Below are 18983 nucleotides of genomic sequence, written 5' to 3'. Positions count from 1 at the left end.
CTCCATCTCAAAAGGTGCTGTATTTGAATGGGACAATCCAAAAAAAAATAAATGGAACCGCGGAAGAGTCCCTTCAAGAAAAAAAAATGAAGGAACAAAGATGGAGGAATAGAGAAGAAATTATTTCAAATGCCTATAAAATCTACAAATACCAATAAAACGATTTGCTAAACAGCAAAACACTAATACTAAATGAGTACTGTATCTAACAACTATTTTCAGTTATTAAAAAAAGATGTAAGAAGGGCATGGACACTGTAGTCCTCTGTCTCAAGCTTAAGACAGTAGAGAGGAACTGGAATGGCGACTGATCTGACTCCACCCTTTATATTTTTGATACAGAGCACAAGGGGGTTTAGGGCACATGCATAGATGGAATGGACACTGCTAGCTCCAATCAAAAGCACATGCACATCTTGAGGGAAATACACATAGGGATAATCACTTGAAGAAAAACTTTCCATTGTTTCTTTTAATTTAAAAATAGGAAAAAGGGGAAGCCTTTAGTTTTATAATTACACGCAAATAGCCAAATGGCACCTGTCAATGTCAGTAGTAAACAGCACACTTCTAAAATTAGAAAGCACAAGTCAGCTAAGTTTCAGGCTAAATACATATTTCTACACCTCTATGCATATAACCTTACCAACACACAGTTTGAGAAATTCTTAAGTGCAAGATCCTCCCCTCACATGACCACCCTTTCATTCTCCTTATTGTCCCCAGAATGTGTGTTTTGCAAGTTAGGTTTGTTTTTCCAAGTAGAAAATTTTATGATTCGTAGACCCTCGAGAACTTGAAACTGAAAAAATCCCAAACAATTTAGGAGACAATTATGCTGAAAGGCTAATCAGACAGTGGGAAGGTTCACCAGCAGCACATGCTCCTTTTTAACCACTTTTGAAACGTTTACACTTTCCAAGAAGCCCAGAGGTTCACTGAGGTTGTCTTAAGTTTATACACTGTTAAAGTCTATTGCACAGAATGCAATTTTCAAAAATGTTAAAGCAAAATCTGTTTAATTAAAGCATAACTCACTGTAGATTGTCTATTCTATGACAAGCTTTAACTTTCAAATTCAGACATTTTTGTTTCAATTCTGTTCAAAAAGAGTACAAGTGGATTTTTTTTAAATGAAAAAGTTACTGCTTTTTGCACTCCATCATTTTGTTGAAAAATGGCTCAAAGCATTCACCAAAATTTTCAAAAAACAACCACCCAACATCTGTATAAAGATCAAGCATGAAACAACAGTCCCAAGAGTGAATATTTCAACAAGTTATAGATGTGCAAAAGCAGGGTGTTACAAAGGAAAGTGTTTGTAAACATAATCACACAGTACTATTAACAGAAGTAAAAAATTGAAGACAAAAACGGATGCAAAACAAAGTTTATGTAAAAAAATAATGCACTGCATGCTGCAAGTCACTCAACTTTACAATTGCATTCACTGTCATAGATTTTAAATCTAGAAAGTTTTTAAGGAAATAAACATCTTTCACTTCATAAGTATGGAAACGGTAAGTATGAACTAGTTTCAAAAGTAAAGTACATTTTCTATGGTGTCTTGGTGTGCAAAATATAAGTAAATACACAAACATTAAGAGAATTATTTGATTTCCACATTATACTAAAAATAAGACTATACGGTGTGGTGACCATCTGGTGACTTCCAATAGATGGCTGAGTAGAATTAACATGATTTATCTGGCTCACTAATACTTTTTATTTGATATGCAACATGTGTATGTACAAAAAATCACTCTGAGTGAAGTCGGGGCAGACTACCTTCTGGCATCTGAATTTATGTACTATAACTATAATCAAAACCCATAAACAGTTTCCTGTATTATCCCTATTAAGAACAGCTCCAGATTTGTCTAATAAGACTAGTGGTTGTGCACTGCACTACATGCAAGAGATTCTGGCTTCTACTTCCCATCCAGTCTCTTGCTCCCTGGGCCAGCAGGGGCTGGGAGTGCAACAGAAGCACTGCTCCCAATAGAGGGTGTGCTTCTGTACTGTTAAGCAACTCCTTAGATCCAGCTGGGTCTGACAGACATAAGATCCAGTCATCCTCAGACAGAAAAATGGCCATTATATGGGGCCTAATGGAAGGTGGGCATGACTAGAAAGTGACAGGATCTTTTAGGTTCAGATTACAAAGGAACTCCCAGAAAAAACCACCATATAATTACTTCATTCCAGTTAGAACTATTATCTAAATCGGTGACTCTCAAACTTTTGTACTGGTGACCCCTTTCACATAGAAAGCCTCTGAGTGCGACCCCCCTTATAAATATATTAAAAAGTGTTTTTAATTTAACACCATTATAAATGCTGGAGGCAAAGCAAGGTTGGGGTGGAGGATGACAGCTCGTGACCCCGCCCCCACAAAATAACCTCACGACCCCCTGAGGGGTCCCGACCCCCAGTGTGAGAACTCCTGATCTAAATTCAGCTCAAGTATTACCTAAAACAGCATTTCATGCCATTGAGATATAGTATTTTATTACTATTAGAACCAATAGATTTTTTCTTATTTTGTTTCATTTTTCAAAAGGAAATAATTTATATCCTGGAAACAATAGAACAATAGAAACTATGAACAAAAACACAGGGACCTAATACTCTTGTAAATCAGCATAGCTCTATTGGAGTCAATGGAACCATTCATCTGAGGATCTGTCCAAGATTTTTAAGCTTTGTTATTAAGCACATATGCAAATCTATTGGGGGGAGGGGTTAGGAGGGGAAGTGGTAATGTTGTAATATTTCCTCATGATTAATAGTTCTCATAGGAAACATGTCCTATATGCATTTTGGTGAACAATTAAGAGCCCCACTCACAGCTCTCTACCATATCATGTAATCATTCTTAGTAATTAAATATAATAGAGGCAACGTTCCATTATATATTTTTGCTTCCAGAAAGCTCAGTGAAGTTGCAAAAAAGTATCATTAAAAGTGATAACGATTTTTTTAAAAATTTCATATTGTATCTTTGTAAAAAATTCTGCTGGAGTATTTTGGCAAGATGGCTGAACACAGCATCTGTTATGAGGTTGTATCACAACAAGATATCAGTAACTACAGATGGGAAACTAGTTCCTCTGACACTAGTGATTAATTGCTTTGAAAATCTTGTTTATAATGTGCAGTTTACATCTAAAATATGAAACACGATTGTCAAAACAATATTTTAACATATAGGAGATGAACACATCTAAAGGCACATACAGATTGTCAATGGTTACATCACATTTCTTTGAAAACAGAATAACTTCTGCCCTTGTAAACAACTTTGTTCTCACACTTTTAAAGTGAGGTTAGTGCTGACTCAATTATTGCTACATTCACAGTTTAGCAGAATCATAGATAATGTATGAGGTACATTCTACCAATAGATCTATCTTCATTTCTGTTTTACCCATTTGAGTATGACAGACAACTGAATTATGCAGAATAAAAAACCGACTAGAACAGCCAGTAACTCCCATATTCACTAGAACTGGAATGAAAATTAACAGTGATTAAAAGATTAAAAATATCTTCTTCGCAGGAAAGTGTTTGTATTCTTCATAATATGAAGTTTCTTCATTTTATCTACACTGGTAAACATTTACCTGGGCACACACAATATTATATTTCTTGCATGAACATCCTTCATACATTTTATATATTCCGTCTTTGTTTGAATTAAATAGTTTTGTGAGTTTGTAGTAAGAATCAACTTCCCTTTGATCTTCTATCATAAATATCTCTTATACTTTTTGTTAGCTGCTTTATGAACACTTTGTATATTCTTCCACAGTATGTATGCATTGTCTTCTGCAGTTCCAGTTCTAGGGGCTGTAACAGGAAATTAACCAGGTCATCGCCAAAGGAATACTAAAGAGGGGAAATAAATGAGAAGTGACATTAAGGTCATGTGCAAGAACAATATTCCTTTTTTTCAAAGAAGCTAGAGTGTTATGAAAATGCCTTCCATCATTATTGTGAAACACAAAAGTTACTGCATAAATATAGTTACTTGATGCTCTAAGGCTAGTAAAAACTTTGCACAGCTTGTTCTGAATACAACATGAAAAAGTCATCTCTCAAATATTGCTTAGACAAAATACAAAATCAACATCAAGCCACCCAGGCAAATTAAAAATAAGCTTTAACGATCTAACTTCATTCATGGGTTGGTCACATGAGGATCACATGCCTACTGCATCTCAACTTTGGCTTGAAAAATTTATAATTATCCCAGTCTAAATGCACTTCTTTAAAAATTACAATTCTTATGGAGTGACAGTGAATCAACAGCTCGACGGATAATCTATAGTACCAATAGACACAACAATTTCATTAAATTGAATGAATGTCAAGCATATATTGTGTTTAACATGAACATAAAGTAAAAATACAATAATTAATTCAGTTATATTTTTTCATAAGAGATATGATACAAATTATTTGCAAAACCAGAATAATTTTGCTAATCTTAACCATCAGATCAGCATTGTTTTATATACTTTTTGTGGAATATTCATAAACCAAATGGTATCATAAATAAAAAGGAGATAATTTTTTTTCTTTTTGACAATGCTCAAAGGAAACAAAGAATCTTATTTTTATGGGAACAAATTTTCTGTGTAGTGTATTTTCAGACCCCTGAAATTACTCTTCTTCATTTTTATATCCATATGACAACCTGCAATAAAGTGCCATTAAAATATACTACTGATTTTCGAAGGTCATATACAAGATAGTGTGCTACATTAAAATGTGTATCAACGCTACTTTTTACAGCTCTTCAGTGAATATACTGATGTAGTGATAAATACTTTATTGGAAGACTTATTTGCAGAATAAAAAAGAATCCATTGTGCTTAGAAGAGAAACTTGCATGCATTTAAAGTGATAACTACATATTAATATGCCTAGCATACAAAACAGATCACAATATGATACAAAAATACAGGTATTTGTTTTCCAGTGGGCAAAGTATGCCTACAATAAAATTTTAACAATTGTATGGTACTATGAACATTGTAACAATTGTATGGTACTATGAACATTCCCTTTGGGTCAGGGAATTTCTCTTACTCTGTTTGTATAATGCTTAGCACAATGGAACCGCAATCTCTGTTGGTTTGAGAGAATTATACTAATACAAATAAATATTATATGGTTCTTTAAATATTTGTGTTTAACTGTGATAAGTCTCAGCAGAAGGTCTTTTAATAAATCTACTGCAGTTACAGAATACGTCTTAGCCCTGGTCTACACTACGAGTTTAGGTCGAATTTAACAGCGTTAGATCAATTCAACCCTGCACCCGTCCACACAACGAAGCCATTTTTGTCGACTTAAAGGGCTCTTAAAATCTATTTCTGTACTCCTCCCCAACGAGGGGATTAGTGCTGAAATCGACATCGCCAGGTTGAATTTGGGGTACTGTGGACGCAATTCAATAGTATTGGCCTCTGGGAGCTAACCCAGAGTGCTCCATTGGGACCGCTCTGAACAGCACTTTCAACTCAGATGCACTAGCCAGGTACACAGGAAAAGCACCGGGAACTTTTGAATTTCATTTCCTGTTTGGCCAGAGCGGTGAGCACATCAGCAGAGGTGACTATGCAGTCCCAGAATCACAAAAGAGCTCCAGCATGGACCGAACAGGAGGTACTGGATCTGATCGCTGTATGGGGAGACGAATCCATGCTATCAGAACTCCGTTCCAAAAGACAAAATGCCAAAATATTTGAAAAAATCTCCAAGGGCATGATGGACAGAGGCTATAACAGGGACCCGCAGCAGTGCTGCATGAAAATTAAGGAACTCAGGCAAGCCTACCAAAAAACCAAAGAGGCAAACAGCCTCTCCGTGTCAGAGCCCCAGACATGCCGCTTCTATGATGAGCTGCATGCAATTCTAGGGAGTGCCCCTACCACTACCCCACCCCAGTCTGTGGACACCTGCAAGGGGGGAGTCTCACACAACAGGGATGAAGATTTTGGGAACGAGGAAGATGAGGAGGAGGAGGAGGATAGCACACAATAGGCAAGCGGAGAAACCGTTCTCCCCGACAGCCAGAAACTGTTTATCACCCTGGAGCAAATACCCTCCCAACCCTCCCAAGGCGGGCTCCTGGATCATGAAGCCAGAGAAGTCACCTCTGGTGAGTGTACCTTTGTAAATATAATACATGGTTTAAAGCAAGCGTGTTTACTGATTAATTTGCCCTGAAGACTTGGGATACATTCACGGCCAGTGCAGCTACTGGAAAAGTCTGTTAATGTGTCTGGGGATGGAGCTGAAATCCTCCAAAGACATTATTAAGGGGACATTCAGAAGTGGCCGTTCTTGCTGGGCTGTTTGCCCGTGGCTTAAAAGAAATCATCCCCACTTTTAGCCACGCGGTAGTGGGTTGGGGTGGGGCGTTCACACTGAGGTGTTCGCGTTTGGCTGGCAGGGATCTCCCTGACACTAGTCACGCAATGAGAGGAGGGGTGCAGCGATCATCCCAGAGAATTGGGAGGGGAGGGGGGTTAGTTGGGTTTGTGCTGCACGTTAACCCGAAAACTGCAGCCCCTCCTTTTATGGTATAGGAAAGGAGGGTGCTGCTGTTTGAAACCATTCCCACATGTGACGAAAGTTGAAGAAGCTGAAAGACTGTGGCTTACCATGGCTGCCTGTAAGCCGAATTCTGTTGCCCGGCCCTGCATTTGTGATCTCTCACACCAAACCGACAGGCCCTCAGTATAAGGGGCAAAGTGTGAACTTGTACAGAAAGTACATGTGCTATGTAATGTTAACAGCTTGGTTCACCACGAAAAAGTCTACCCATTGTTCTCTAAAATGTGTCTTTTTAAATACTACTCTCCCTTTTTTTCCTCCCACAGCTGCAAATGTTTCAATGCTCCCCCTATCATCTCCGTCCCAGAAGCTAGCGCAGACAAGGCGGTGAAAAAAAGCCACACTCGCAATGAATTATTCTCTGAGTTCATGCAGTCCTCCTCCACTGAAAGAGCTCAGCAGAATGCGTGGAGGCAAACAATGGCAGAGTCCAGGAAAGCAAAAAATGAATGCGAGGACGGGAGGGACGAGTGAGATGAAAGGTTGCGGATGAAAGGGAAGAGGAGAGATGGTGGCAGCATGAGGAAAGGAGGCAGGATGCAATGCTGAGGCTACTGGGGGATCAAACTGATATGCTCCAGCATCTGGTGGAGCTGCAGGAAAGGTAGCAGGAGCACAGACTGCCGCTGCAGCCCCTTTGTAACCAACTGCCCTCCTCCCCAAGTTCTATAGTCTCCTCACACAGACGCCCAAGAACGCGATGGGGCAGGGGGGGTGCTCCAGGCACCCAACCACTCCATCCCAGGGGACTGCCCAAGCAACAGAAGGCTGGCATTTCATAAGTTTTGAAGTGAAGTGTGGCCTCGTCCTTCCCTCCTCCCCTCATCCACCACCCCACCCAGTGCTTCCCTCCTCCCCCGCCCCTCCCAGGCTACCTTGGCAGTTATCCCCCTATTTGTGTAATGAATTAATAAAGAATGCATGATTTTGAAACAACAATGACTTTATTGCCTCTGCAAGCGGTGATCAAAGGGGAGGGGAGGGCGGCTGGCTTACAGGGAAGTAGAGTGAACCAAGGGGGTGGGTTTTCATCAAGGAGAAACAAACAGAACGGTCACACCGTAGCCTGGCCAGTCATGAAACTGGTTTTCAAAGCTTCTCTGATGCGCAGAGCATCCTGCTGTGCTCTTCTAATCGCCCTGGTGTCTGGCTGCGCGTAATCAGCGGCCAGGCGATTTGCCTTAACCTCCCACCCTGCCATAAATGTCTCCCCCTTACTTTCACAGATATTGTGGAGCACACACGGCAAGCAGCAATAACAGTGGAAATATTGGTTTCGCTGAGGTCTAACCGAGGCAGTAAACTGCGCCAGCGCATATTTAAACGTCCAAATGCACATTCTACCACCGTTCTGCACTTGCTCAGCCTGTAGTTGAACAGCTCCTGACTACGGTCCAGGGTGCCTGTGTATGGCTTCATGAGCCATGGCATTAAGAGGGAGGCTGAGTCCCCAAGGATAACTATAGGCATTTCAACATCCCCATCAGTTATTTTCTGGTATGGAAAGTAAGTCCCTTCCTGCAGCTGTTCAAACAGACCAGAGTTCCTGAAAATGCAAGCATCATGTACCTTTCTCGGCCATCCCACGTTGATGTCGGTGAAACGTCCCTTGTGATCCACCAGAGCTTGCAGCACCATTGAAAAGTACCCCTTGCGATTTACGTACTGGCTGCCAAGCTGGTCTGGTCCCAAGATAGGGAAATGTGTTCCGTCTATCACCCCACCACAGTTAGGGAATCCCATTGCAGCAAACCATCCACTATGACCTGCACATTTCCCAGAGTCACTACCCTTGATAGCAGCAGCTCAGTGATTGCATTGGCTACTTGGATCACAGCAGCCTCCACAGTAGATTTGCCCACTCCAAATTGATTCCCAACTGACCGGTAGCTGTCTGGCACTGCAAGCTTCCAGAGGGTTATCGCCACTTGCTTGTGAACTGTGAGGGCTGCTCTCATCTTGGTATTCTTGCACTTCAGGGCAGGGGAAAGCAAGTCACAAAGTTACATGAAAGTGCCCTTACGCATGCGAAAGTTTCACAGCCACTGGGAATCATCCCAGACCTGCAACACTATGCGGTCCCACCAGTCTGTGCTTATTTCCCAGGCCCAGAATCAGCTTTCCACGGCATGAGCCTGCCCCATTGCCACCAGGATTTCCAAATTGCCGGGGCCCGTACTTTGAGAGAAGTCTGTGTTCATGTCCTCATCACTCTCGTCACCATGCCGCGGTCGCCTCCTCTTGCAGGTTCCGGTTCTGCACATACTGCAGGATAACGCGCGAGATGTTTACAATGCTCATAACTGCCGCAGTGATCTGATTGGGCTCCATGCTTGCCGTGGTATGGCATCTGCAGGAGAGCAGAGTTGCAGCAGAAGCGGTGGCTGACGACAGATGCCACGAGAATAGATATTTATAGAGAACTACGAGAGGACCTGCGAGGTGGATTCATGAAAGCAGCAAAGCAGAGTTGCAGCAGAAGCGGTGGAGGATGACGGTTAGCACCACGCACATTTCCCAAGAACACATGTACCCGGGAGCCCATAACAGACAACATGGAAAATTCACTATTGAGACAATAGCAGCAGAGCAGAGTTGCAGCAGAAGCGATGGATGACAGTTAGCAGTCCTACTGCACTGTCTGCTGAAAGCAGTATGGAGTCCACATGGAATAAAGGCACAAAATGATTGTCTGCCGTTGCTTTCACGGAGGGAGGCGCGACTGACGACATGTACCCAAAACCACCCGCGACAATGTTTTTGCCCCATCAGGCATTGGGAGCTTAACCCAGAATTCCAATGGGCGGCGGAGACTGTGGGAACTGTGGGATAGCTGCCCCACAGTGAACCCTCCGTAAGTCAATGCTAGCCACAGTAGTGAGGACGCACTCCGCCGACTTAATGCGCTTAGTGTGGACATACGCAATCGACTGTATAAAATCAATTTCTAAAAATCGACTTCTATAATATCGACCTAATTTCATAGTGTAGACATACTCTTAAGATTCCAAACTGATCATAATTCTTGAATAACCTAAAATGTTAGTTTCAAAGTACAATGAACAATTCTATTTCTATTTTGTCATAAAACCAAACCTGAAGTCCAGCTGAACTGGAAATCATTTAAAAAGTTTCAGAGTAGCAGCCGTGTTAGTCTGTATTCGCAAAAAGAAAAGGAGTACTTGTGGCACCTTCGAGACTAAAATTTATTTGAGCATAAGCTTTCGTTACTGTTACTGTGTTTCGTTAGTGTTACTGTGTTAATTATCTAGAATTGATAAAGGTGAGGTATTATTATAATACAAGAAAAAGTGCCAATGTCCTAACATGTTAAACTTTAGCAGATAAGTTTTCTAAATAATTCTACACAAGATATGGATGATTGTAGTTTACACAGTTACTTACCTTTTTTATTGCTTCATATATAGCCCTAAAAGTTGGTTGTTTATCATCATGGTAAACACCCCTGTTACCATGAAGAATAAATATTCCTTTTTCTTCAGCTTCCTTACAATTGCTTCCATAAATGCAGTGGTCAGGACGGTAATTCCATTGGCAGGGAAAGACAAAAAGGCTCTCTGTTCAGAAAAATATACAGTACACAGTTCACAACAAAACTCTTCGGGAGAGAGCAAAAATGTAATCAATAATTTTTCTTGGTAAGGTAACTTCTTGCAAAGATTGTGTTAAAATTTTTGTACACAATTATATTTGAAATAATTAGCATCAATACAACAAATCTATTTTGGACTAAATGATCTCTCAAAAGCAACATAAAGAACATTTTTTCAAAGGCATAAACAAAAGCTATCTGGAACATATCCACTGAAAATTCTGAAAAGGGCAGCGTTTTCTGCATTTAGAAACTAAATACAAGATTAATATCTTACAGTGGTAGTGTGAAACAATATCAAAGTTAAACAGAGAAAGAGACATACCTGGATTATGAAAAAACATAATATTCAACAGATCTTGATCACCCCACGTTATGTTTAGTTTATATTTTTTGAGCAATGGCATAAGAATTTCTCCCCACTGTAGCCGAGCAGTTGTCATATCATTCTATTTTAAAAAAACAAAACATTAGAACTAAGTCAAAAAAGATATCAAAGAATCCCAGTAATCTGCTTTTCAAAACTGGAATCCCTGAAATTGCATAGGATTTTTCTTCTAAACATGTTTTTCATACTTCATGAAAATCAAATTACATCCAAGTCCAGTAAGTCTCAGATTATGCCTTGTTTCTCTTGAAAATATTAGTTGGCAACTTTGTTCATCTCCTCCTCTCAATTACCATATAAAATAAAGTAGTAATTTCTCATTTGTGACCATGAATTATTTCCCCTAGAAAGCGCCTTACACACAAACAATACCAAGAAACAAAAAGTACCCTTTGCTATGGATTAATGGAATCAAACACGAAATCTATTCTAATAGAAAATTCTACATAAGGCTGTGCAAGATATTTTAAATTGTACTTCAGATTTCTCAGTCTCTCCTCAAAACCCATACCTCAAGCAGTTTTTCTAACATTAATGAGAGAGAGTATTGAACTGGAGCTGAAGCCTTGTTAGATATGAATGAAGCAGACATCATTCAGAAACCAGGTTTTGAGCTACAGGATGAAAAGAAAATTTTTTAAAATTGATTTCAAAACAAAAGTCTTGATTAACTTTGAATTGGCTAGATTTCCCACATAAAAACTGCTGTGAAAGATTATTTATAAAATGATTGCACAAGTGTATAAAATTAAGATTTTTCACTGAATCAATCTTATTAAATATTAACTTATAACTAATTCTTAATTATGGCACTGTAACTTGATCTAGAAAAGTAACTACACAAACTCTTCACCTGTAGATTCAAATGAATACTTCAAAGAATTAAAGGTGGAGAGTGCGAGAAGATTGTAAAGACAGGGATCACAGAAGAAGCAGTCGTGGTTCTACAGTTAAAGTTGAGTTGAATTTTGGATTTAAACCAGGGAGGGTTTTGACAACTTGTTACATCTGAAGAACATATATTCTTCCCAAAATTACTAAATGCCAAGTACAGAACAAATAATGGAAAGCTAATTACAACATAAAGCAATATCGAACCATGGGTGATGGCCCCACATGCCAGATTTTACAACACTAGTGTAAATCCCAATTGTCAGATCTCAAACTGGGTCACAATTTTGTACCTAATTTTGATACCTACAAATGACAAAATTTAGACATCTGATTTGGTGTTCCATAGTGTCATTTGCTGTAATTCACCTTCTCTCAGGGTGTAATTTAATCAAAAATCACACTCTTGAACCTCAAATTTCCAGTGTAAGGCAGAGGAGAATTCTCCTAGCTCAGAGGTGTTTAGTTGAGTAATGCTGCTCAGACTGAGACTCTAGATGAGGTGGGGCAGGGTTAAGGCAGAGACTGCTCACGCAATGCTTTCCACTTCAAGCAAGTGAACGGAGAGGGGCTGCAGAGAGATGGGGATATAAATCAGGAGGAGAAAATCCTCAACAAGGGCGATGAGCACCCTTACGTTATATGGTCGAGTTACAATAGCCTTTCTACTGGTACGTTGATTTCAAGGTTAAAGTAATCTTTGATTACACACCTAGAACTGAATCTAGATGGAGAAAGAGATATAGTTTAATTCCTGCCAGCTAAACAAACTTCAGCACAAGAATATAAATACCAAATCTGATACTACGCATATGAATATATGAACAAATAATGGGTAGTGTCAAACATATTCAATAATTAGCTACTGCAGTAGTTTCCAAATTTTTCCGTTTCAGCCACCCATTGGGGATGAATTAGTGAATGAATGTTCCCCTCACACTATGCCCTCATACAGTTGCCACAGTCTTTCCTTTTTTCCCCGTTCATTTACTCTGATTCTCCCTTTTGGGTCTGTTCATTTTTCCCTGTGTATTTTTTTCTTCCTATTTTTTCTGGTGTGCTTTCATTTGTTTTGCTGATTTTTCCTTCCCCACTGACTCCCAGCAGCTCTATTACTCCATCCTGTGGTCCTGCTCATCAGATTATATATATGACACTGAGGGTAAGGGCACCCATTGATGCCACCCCCAGATGAGTTGAAGGACATAGGAACAGAGAAGAGAAGCCTGGATTACAGGCTGCTTGCCAGCTGAATCTGCAGACCTGTACTTCTAAGATGCTCCCACAGTCCTGAACTAGAGCAAGAACAGAGGTGGTGACTTTCAAGGAATAAACTGCATCTTTATAAGCAGCACACTTACAATGAGTGTGTGTCCTATACCTTTCCTCAGGCACACTTTGGCTCAACCTCCAACTTGGGAGGTACTGACCTACAGCCTTTTTCCCTATACTAGTGGGTTCCTGTTCTCTAAATAGGATATTGATCATTCCTTCAAAACTTCAAGATCTGGAATCTTTCATCATATTGCTAAATAGGGATTCCAGTTCAGCAAATGAGGCTCAGGGGACTATGTTTAAGAAACTGTGAAGCAAACTAAAGAACAGAACCTCGAAAGACTACTGCATTCTTAAGTCCAAAAACAGTTGCAGAGAGGGTACCTAAAGGTATGGTGGAAAAGGCTGGTGAATGAGAAGATGGTGCTTGTATAGCAGCAAGTCCTTTTCTCAAATAGTTGTGACAAAAACAGGTGAAATGGGCTCCTTCTAAAAAGACAGCAGATTGAACTGCAGGCAAATTACAAGAACAGGTCTCAAAAAAGAAGCGCACACACACACAGAAGTGGAAGGAAAAAAAATAAGATGGTAAGAATGGAAAGACTTGTTGAGTCACCAATTCACCTTCCTGCCAATGCAAAATTCTTCCCAATGGTATATTTTAGTGTATTGTTCAGTTGTTTTAGGCTAAGTGTGAAAAAGTTAGATAAGGAATAAGTAAATAGTAAGAGGTCAAGAGAAACTGTGAGGATTAATAAAGGAAAAGACATTTAACAAAAAGGGGAGAACTAGCTGTAAGAAGATCAAGCTACTTTGGATCTGAGCACTATAAAAAATAGGTGGAATCCTAAACAAAGGACAATAATATACCAATTTGGACAGAGAAAAAGAGTGGGGAGTGGGATCTGTAGGGACCTAACATTCTCATTATTTGTCCATAAAGGCAGGAAAATAGCATGTTTACACAAATTATACTAATTGAGAGGTCTTGCCAACATCCACAAGGACAGAGATATCTAAAAGTTACCTAGACACATACGGGCAGGAAAAAATAAGATTCAACACAGAAAAGTAATTTGAAACATGCTCAACAGAAGGGAGAAACACAGAAAGGACTACACTGAAAAAATATCTATGGATGATAGTTGAGGCTGTGAGTTTGTCATGGAGGTCACAGATTCTGTGACTTTCCATGACCTCTGTGACTTTTGCAGCAGCCAGTGCGCCTGGCTCAGGGGCAGCTCAGGCAGCCCCTGCGCCAGGCTCACCGGCTGCTGCTGGGGCAGTCTCGGGCCACCACGCCCTCCCTCCCACCAGCAGAAGAGACTTGGTGTGGGAGAGGGTAGGGGCACGGGATGGGGTGAGGCAGGCTCTGGGAGGTGTTTACCTGGGGAGCCCCCCAGAAGCAACAACATCCCCCTCGCTCAGCTGCTAGGCAGAAACATGGCCAGGCAGCTCTGCACACTGCCTCTGCCCAGGGCACCGCCCCCACAGCTCCTATTGGCTGGGAGATGGGAGGGTTTTTTTTTGGTTTTTTTTTAAACACAACCCATGACCCGTCTATGACTTTTACTAAAAAATACCCTTGACTAAAATGTAGCCTTAATGATAGTGGACAATAAATTTAGAAGTCCGATTACAATTGCAAACGATAGCCAAAAAAAAATTAGATTTTGGGTGGTGTATTCAGACACACCATGTCAAGAATCAGAGATGCTTAGCTGCTCTTAGAAAACTGTGCTCATTTTAGGATTGACATTTTAAAGATGTTGACAAACTGAAAGGAATTAAGAGATCACTCGAACGCAGAAATTAGTGAGTCAGTGGCTGAAATGACTGATTTATGAGAAAAGATTAAAAACTAAATTTGTACATTTTTACCAAATAATGACTTTAAAAAGAAATGTTCTTGGATTTGAAGCACGAATTAAACCAGGGAAATCTTATGGCCTGTATTATGTAGGAGTTCTGGGTATATGATCACAACACTCCCTTTTGGTCTTTAAAAAAAAGACTATGAATCTATGACTGTTTACAAGTATTTGAAGAGGGTAGACGACAGGGCTGGGGAGGAATAGTTTATCATAGTCCGGGGGGGTGGGGGGTATCATTAAGATTGGTGGGATGCAATCAAGGAAAAGAAAATGTATACTAATTATCAAGTAAAACCTCTTAACAGTCAGATCTATTCGACTGAGTAACAGCCCCAAAGGAAATGGAGAAAACTCATTCACTTCAATCACATTACCTACAATGCACTAACATCTGTGGAGATATGCTGAGGTTTAAATTTAGGCTTGATACTTAGAGAGAGTTGAGAATGTTTTTAAACTAGCTCAAACAGTCCCAGGGATAACTGTCATGAGAGAGGCAAAGGAGAATGAAACAGGTCCTAAGAGTAGCCCATAAATGTATATCGGGAGAGAAGGAGGGGACCCCAACCTCCTCCAACTTCCATTTGATTGGAGTGGCACTGGTAGTATTGAAGTCTATAACTTTTTCCTAAAAAAGAGACAAATAAGGCAGATTATAGTGCACAGTTTCATTCACAAATCTCTGGTAGCACAAGTTCTGTTAGACAGTGGTACTACTTCTACCGTTAGTTATTAGTAGGACTGTCGATTAATCGCAGTTAACTCACGCGATTAACTAAAAAAAAAAATTAAATAGTGATTAATTGCACTGTTAAACAATAGAATACCAACTGAAATTTATTAAATATTTTGGATGTTTTTCTACATTTTCAAATATATCAATTTCAATTACAACACAGAATGCAAAGTGTAGAGTGCTTACTTTATATGATTTTTATTACAAATATTTGCATTGTAAAAATGATAAACAGAACAGTATTTTTGATTCACTTCATACAAGTACTGTAGTGCAATCTCTTTATCATGAAAGTGCAACTCACAAATGTAGGGTTTTTTGGTTACATAACTTTACTCAAAAAGAAAACAATGTAAAACTTTAGAGCCTACAAGTCCTCAGTCCTACTTCTTGTTCAGCCAATCACTAAGAGAAACAAGTTTGTTTACGTTTAGAGGAGATAATGCTGCCACTTCTTAATTACAATGTCACCTGAAAGTGAGAACTGGCATTCGCATGGCACTGTTGTAGCTGGCATTGCAAGATATTTACATGCCAGATGCTCTAAAGATTCATGACATTCTTCAGGCTTCAGCCATCGTTCCAGAGGACATGCTTCTATGCTGACGACGCTCATTAAAAAGTAATGTGTTATTTAAATTTGTGATTGAACTCCTTGGGGGAGAATTGCATGTATCCTGCTGTTTTACGTACATGCTGCCATATATTTCATGTTATAGCAGTCTCGGATGATGACCCAGCACATGTTCATTTTAAGAACACTTTCACTGTAAATTTGACAAAATGCAAAGAAGATACCAGGGTGAGATTTCTAAAGATAGCTATCGCACTCGACTCGAGATTTAAGAAACTGAAATGCCTTCCAAAATCTGAGAGGGATGAAGTGTGGAGCATGCTTTCAAAAATCTTAAAAGAGCAACACTCAGATGTGGAAACTACAGAACCCAAACCACCAGAAAAGAAAATCAACCTTCTGCTGGTGGCATCCTACTCAGATGATGAAAATGAACATGCACCTGGCTGCACTGCTTTGGGTCATTATCGAGCAGAACCCATCATCAGCATGTATGCATGTCCTCTGGAATGGTGGTGGAAGCATGAAGGCACATATGAAACTTTAGCGCATCTGGCATGTAAATATCTTGCGATGCCGGCTACAACAGTGCCATGCAAACACCTGTTCTCGCTTTTAGGTACCATTGTAAACAAGAAGCAGGCAGCATTATCTTCTGCAAATGTAAACAAACTTGTTTGCCTGAGTGACTGGCTGAAAAAGTAGTAGGACAGATTGGACTTGTAGGCTCTAAAGTTTTACATTGTTTTCTTTTTGAATGCAGGGGTTTTTTATACATAACTCTACATTTGTAAGTTCAACTTTCATGATAAAGAGATTGCAGTACAGTACTTGTATTAGGTGAACTGAAAAATACTATTTCTTCTGTTTTTTTACAGTGTAAATATTTGTAATAAAAATAAATAAAAAACACTGTACGCTTTGTATTCTGTGTTGTAATTGAAATCAATACATTTGAAAATGGAGAAAACATCCACAAATATCTAAATAAATGGTGTTCTATTATTAACAGCGTGATTAATCGCGATTAATATTTTTAATCGCTTGACAGCCCTAGTTATTAGAATTACTGATGGTGTCTAAATGCTAGAAATCCGTGAGGGAAAGAATTATTAGGGACAAAGTGGAGAAACCTGCCATCCATCCATCCATTCCAAGGAAAGTGTGGGCCCCTTACTGAATGAGGGAGGCAACCTAGTGACAGAGGATGTGGAAAAAGTTAATGTACTCAATGCTTTTTTTGCCTCTGTCTTCACGAACAAGGTCAGCTCCCAGACTGCTGAGCTGGGCATCACAGCATGGGGAGTAGGTGGCCAGCCCTCTGTGGAGAAAGAAGTGGTTAGGGACTATTTAGAAAAGCTGGATGTGCACAAGTCCATGGGGCCGGACGCGTTGCATCCGAGAGTGCTAAAGGAATTGGCGGATGTGATTGCAGAGCCATTGACCATTATCTTTGAAAACTCGTGGCGAACGGGGGAAGTCCCGGATGATTGGAAAAAGGCTAATGTAGTGCCAATCTTTAAAAAAGGGAAGGAGGAGGATCCTGGGAACTACAGGCCAGTCAGTCTCACCTCAGTCCCCGGAAAAATCATGGAACAGGTCCTCAAGGAATCAATCCTGAAGCACTTACACGAGAGGAAAGTGATCAGGAACAGTCAGCATAGATTCACCAAGGGAAGATCATGCCTGACTAATCTAATCGCCTTCTATGATGAGATTACTGGTTCTGTGGATGAAGGGAAAGCAGTGGATGTATTGTTTCTTGACTTTAGCAAAGCTTTTGACACGGTCTCCCACAGTATTCTTGTCAGCAAGTTAAAGTAGTATGGGCTGGATGAATGCACTATAAGGTGGGTAGAAAGTTGGCTAGATTGTCGGGCTCAACGGGTAGTGATCAATGGCTCCATGTCTAGTTGGCAGCCGGTATCAAGTGGAGTGCCCCAAGGGTCGGTCCTGGGGCCAGTTTTGTTCAATATCTTCATAAATGATCTGGAGGATGGTGTGGATTGCACTCTCAGCAAATTTGCGGATGATACTAAACTAGGAGGAGTGGTAGATACGCTGGAGGGTAGGGATAGGATACAGAGGGACCTAGACAAATTGGAGGATTGGACCAAAAGAAATCTGATGAGGTTCAATAAGGATAAGTGCAGGGTCCTGCACTTAGGACGGAAGAACCCAATGCACCGCTACAGACTAGGGACCGAATGACTAGGCAGCAGTTCTGCGGAAAAGGACCTAGGGGTGACAGTGGACGAGAAGCTGGATATGAGTCAACAGTGTGCCCTTGTTGCCAAGAAGGCCAATGGCATTTTGGGATGTATAAGTAGGGGCATAGCCAGCAGATCGAGGGACGTGATCGTTCCCCTCTATTCGACACTGGTGAGGCCTCATCTGGAGTACTTTGTCCAGTTTTGGGCCCCGCACTACAAGAAGGATATGGATAAACTGGAGAGAGTCCAGCAAAGGGCAACAAAAATGATTAGGGGTCTGGAACACATGACTTATGAGGAGAGGCTGGGGGAACTGGGATTGTTTAGTCTGCAGAAGAGAAGAATTAGGGGGGATTTGATAGCTGCTTTCAACTACCTGAAAGGGGGTTCCAAAGAGGATGGTTCTAGACTATTCTCAGTGGTAGAAGAGGACAGGACAAGGAGTAATGGTCTCAAGTTGCAGTGGGGGAGGTTTAGGTTGGATATTAGGAAGAACTTTTTCACTAGGAAGGTGGTGAAACACTGGAATGCATTACGTAGGGAGGTGGTGGAATCTCCTTCCTTAGAGGTTTTTAAGGTCAGGCTTGACAGAGCCCTGGCTGGGATGGTTTAGTTGGGGATTGGTCCTGCTTTGAGCAGGGGGTTGGACTAGATGACCTCCCGAGGTCCCTTCCAACCCTGATATTCTATGATTCTCCCTTTGACAAGAAAAAACCTTGGATGGAAAAAATTATGGGGGGAATAGGTTAACAGCATATAAAATAAAAAGAACAGGAGTACTTGTGGCAC

At 40.4% G+C, this 18983-nt stretch overlaps 1 protein-coding gene across 8 annotated transcripts in view; it reads right to left on the bottom strand.

Annotated features, from left to right (window-relative positions):
- Nucleotides 1-1002: 1002 nt before the first annotated feature.
- Nucleotides 1003-18983, bottom strand: part of GXYLT1 (glucoside xylosyltransferase 1) — a 76679-nt gene continuing 58698 nt past the window's right edge. For all 8 annotated transcript variants that reach the window (XM_037888088.2, XM_037888118.2, XM_037888103.2 and 5 more), the window contains 3 exons: nucleotides 10569-10692; nucleotides 10036-10208; nucleotides 1003-3891 (listed from right to left, as the gene is read on the bottom strand). In XM_037888088.2, coding sequence (XP_037744016.1) covers nucleotides 3730-3891; nucleotides 10036-10208; nucleotides 10569-10692 — 459 coding nt within the window. In that variant the 3' untranslated portion in view covers nucleotides 1003-3729. The remainder of the gene's footprint in view (nucleotides 3892-10035; nucleotides 10209-10568; nucleotides 10693-18983) is intronic.

Source organism: Chelonia mydas, chromosome 1 (assembly GCF_015237465.2).
Source record: "Chelonia mydas isolate rCheMyd1 chromosome 1, rCheMyd1.pri.v2, whole genome shotgun sequence".
Classification (NCBI taxonomy): domain Eukaryota; kingdom Metazoa; phylum Chordata; order Testudines; family Cheloniidae; genus Chelonia; species Chelonia mydas.
This window is presented reverse-complemented; position numbering and strand designations above follow the sequence as displayed.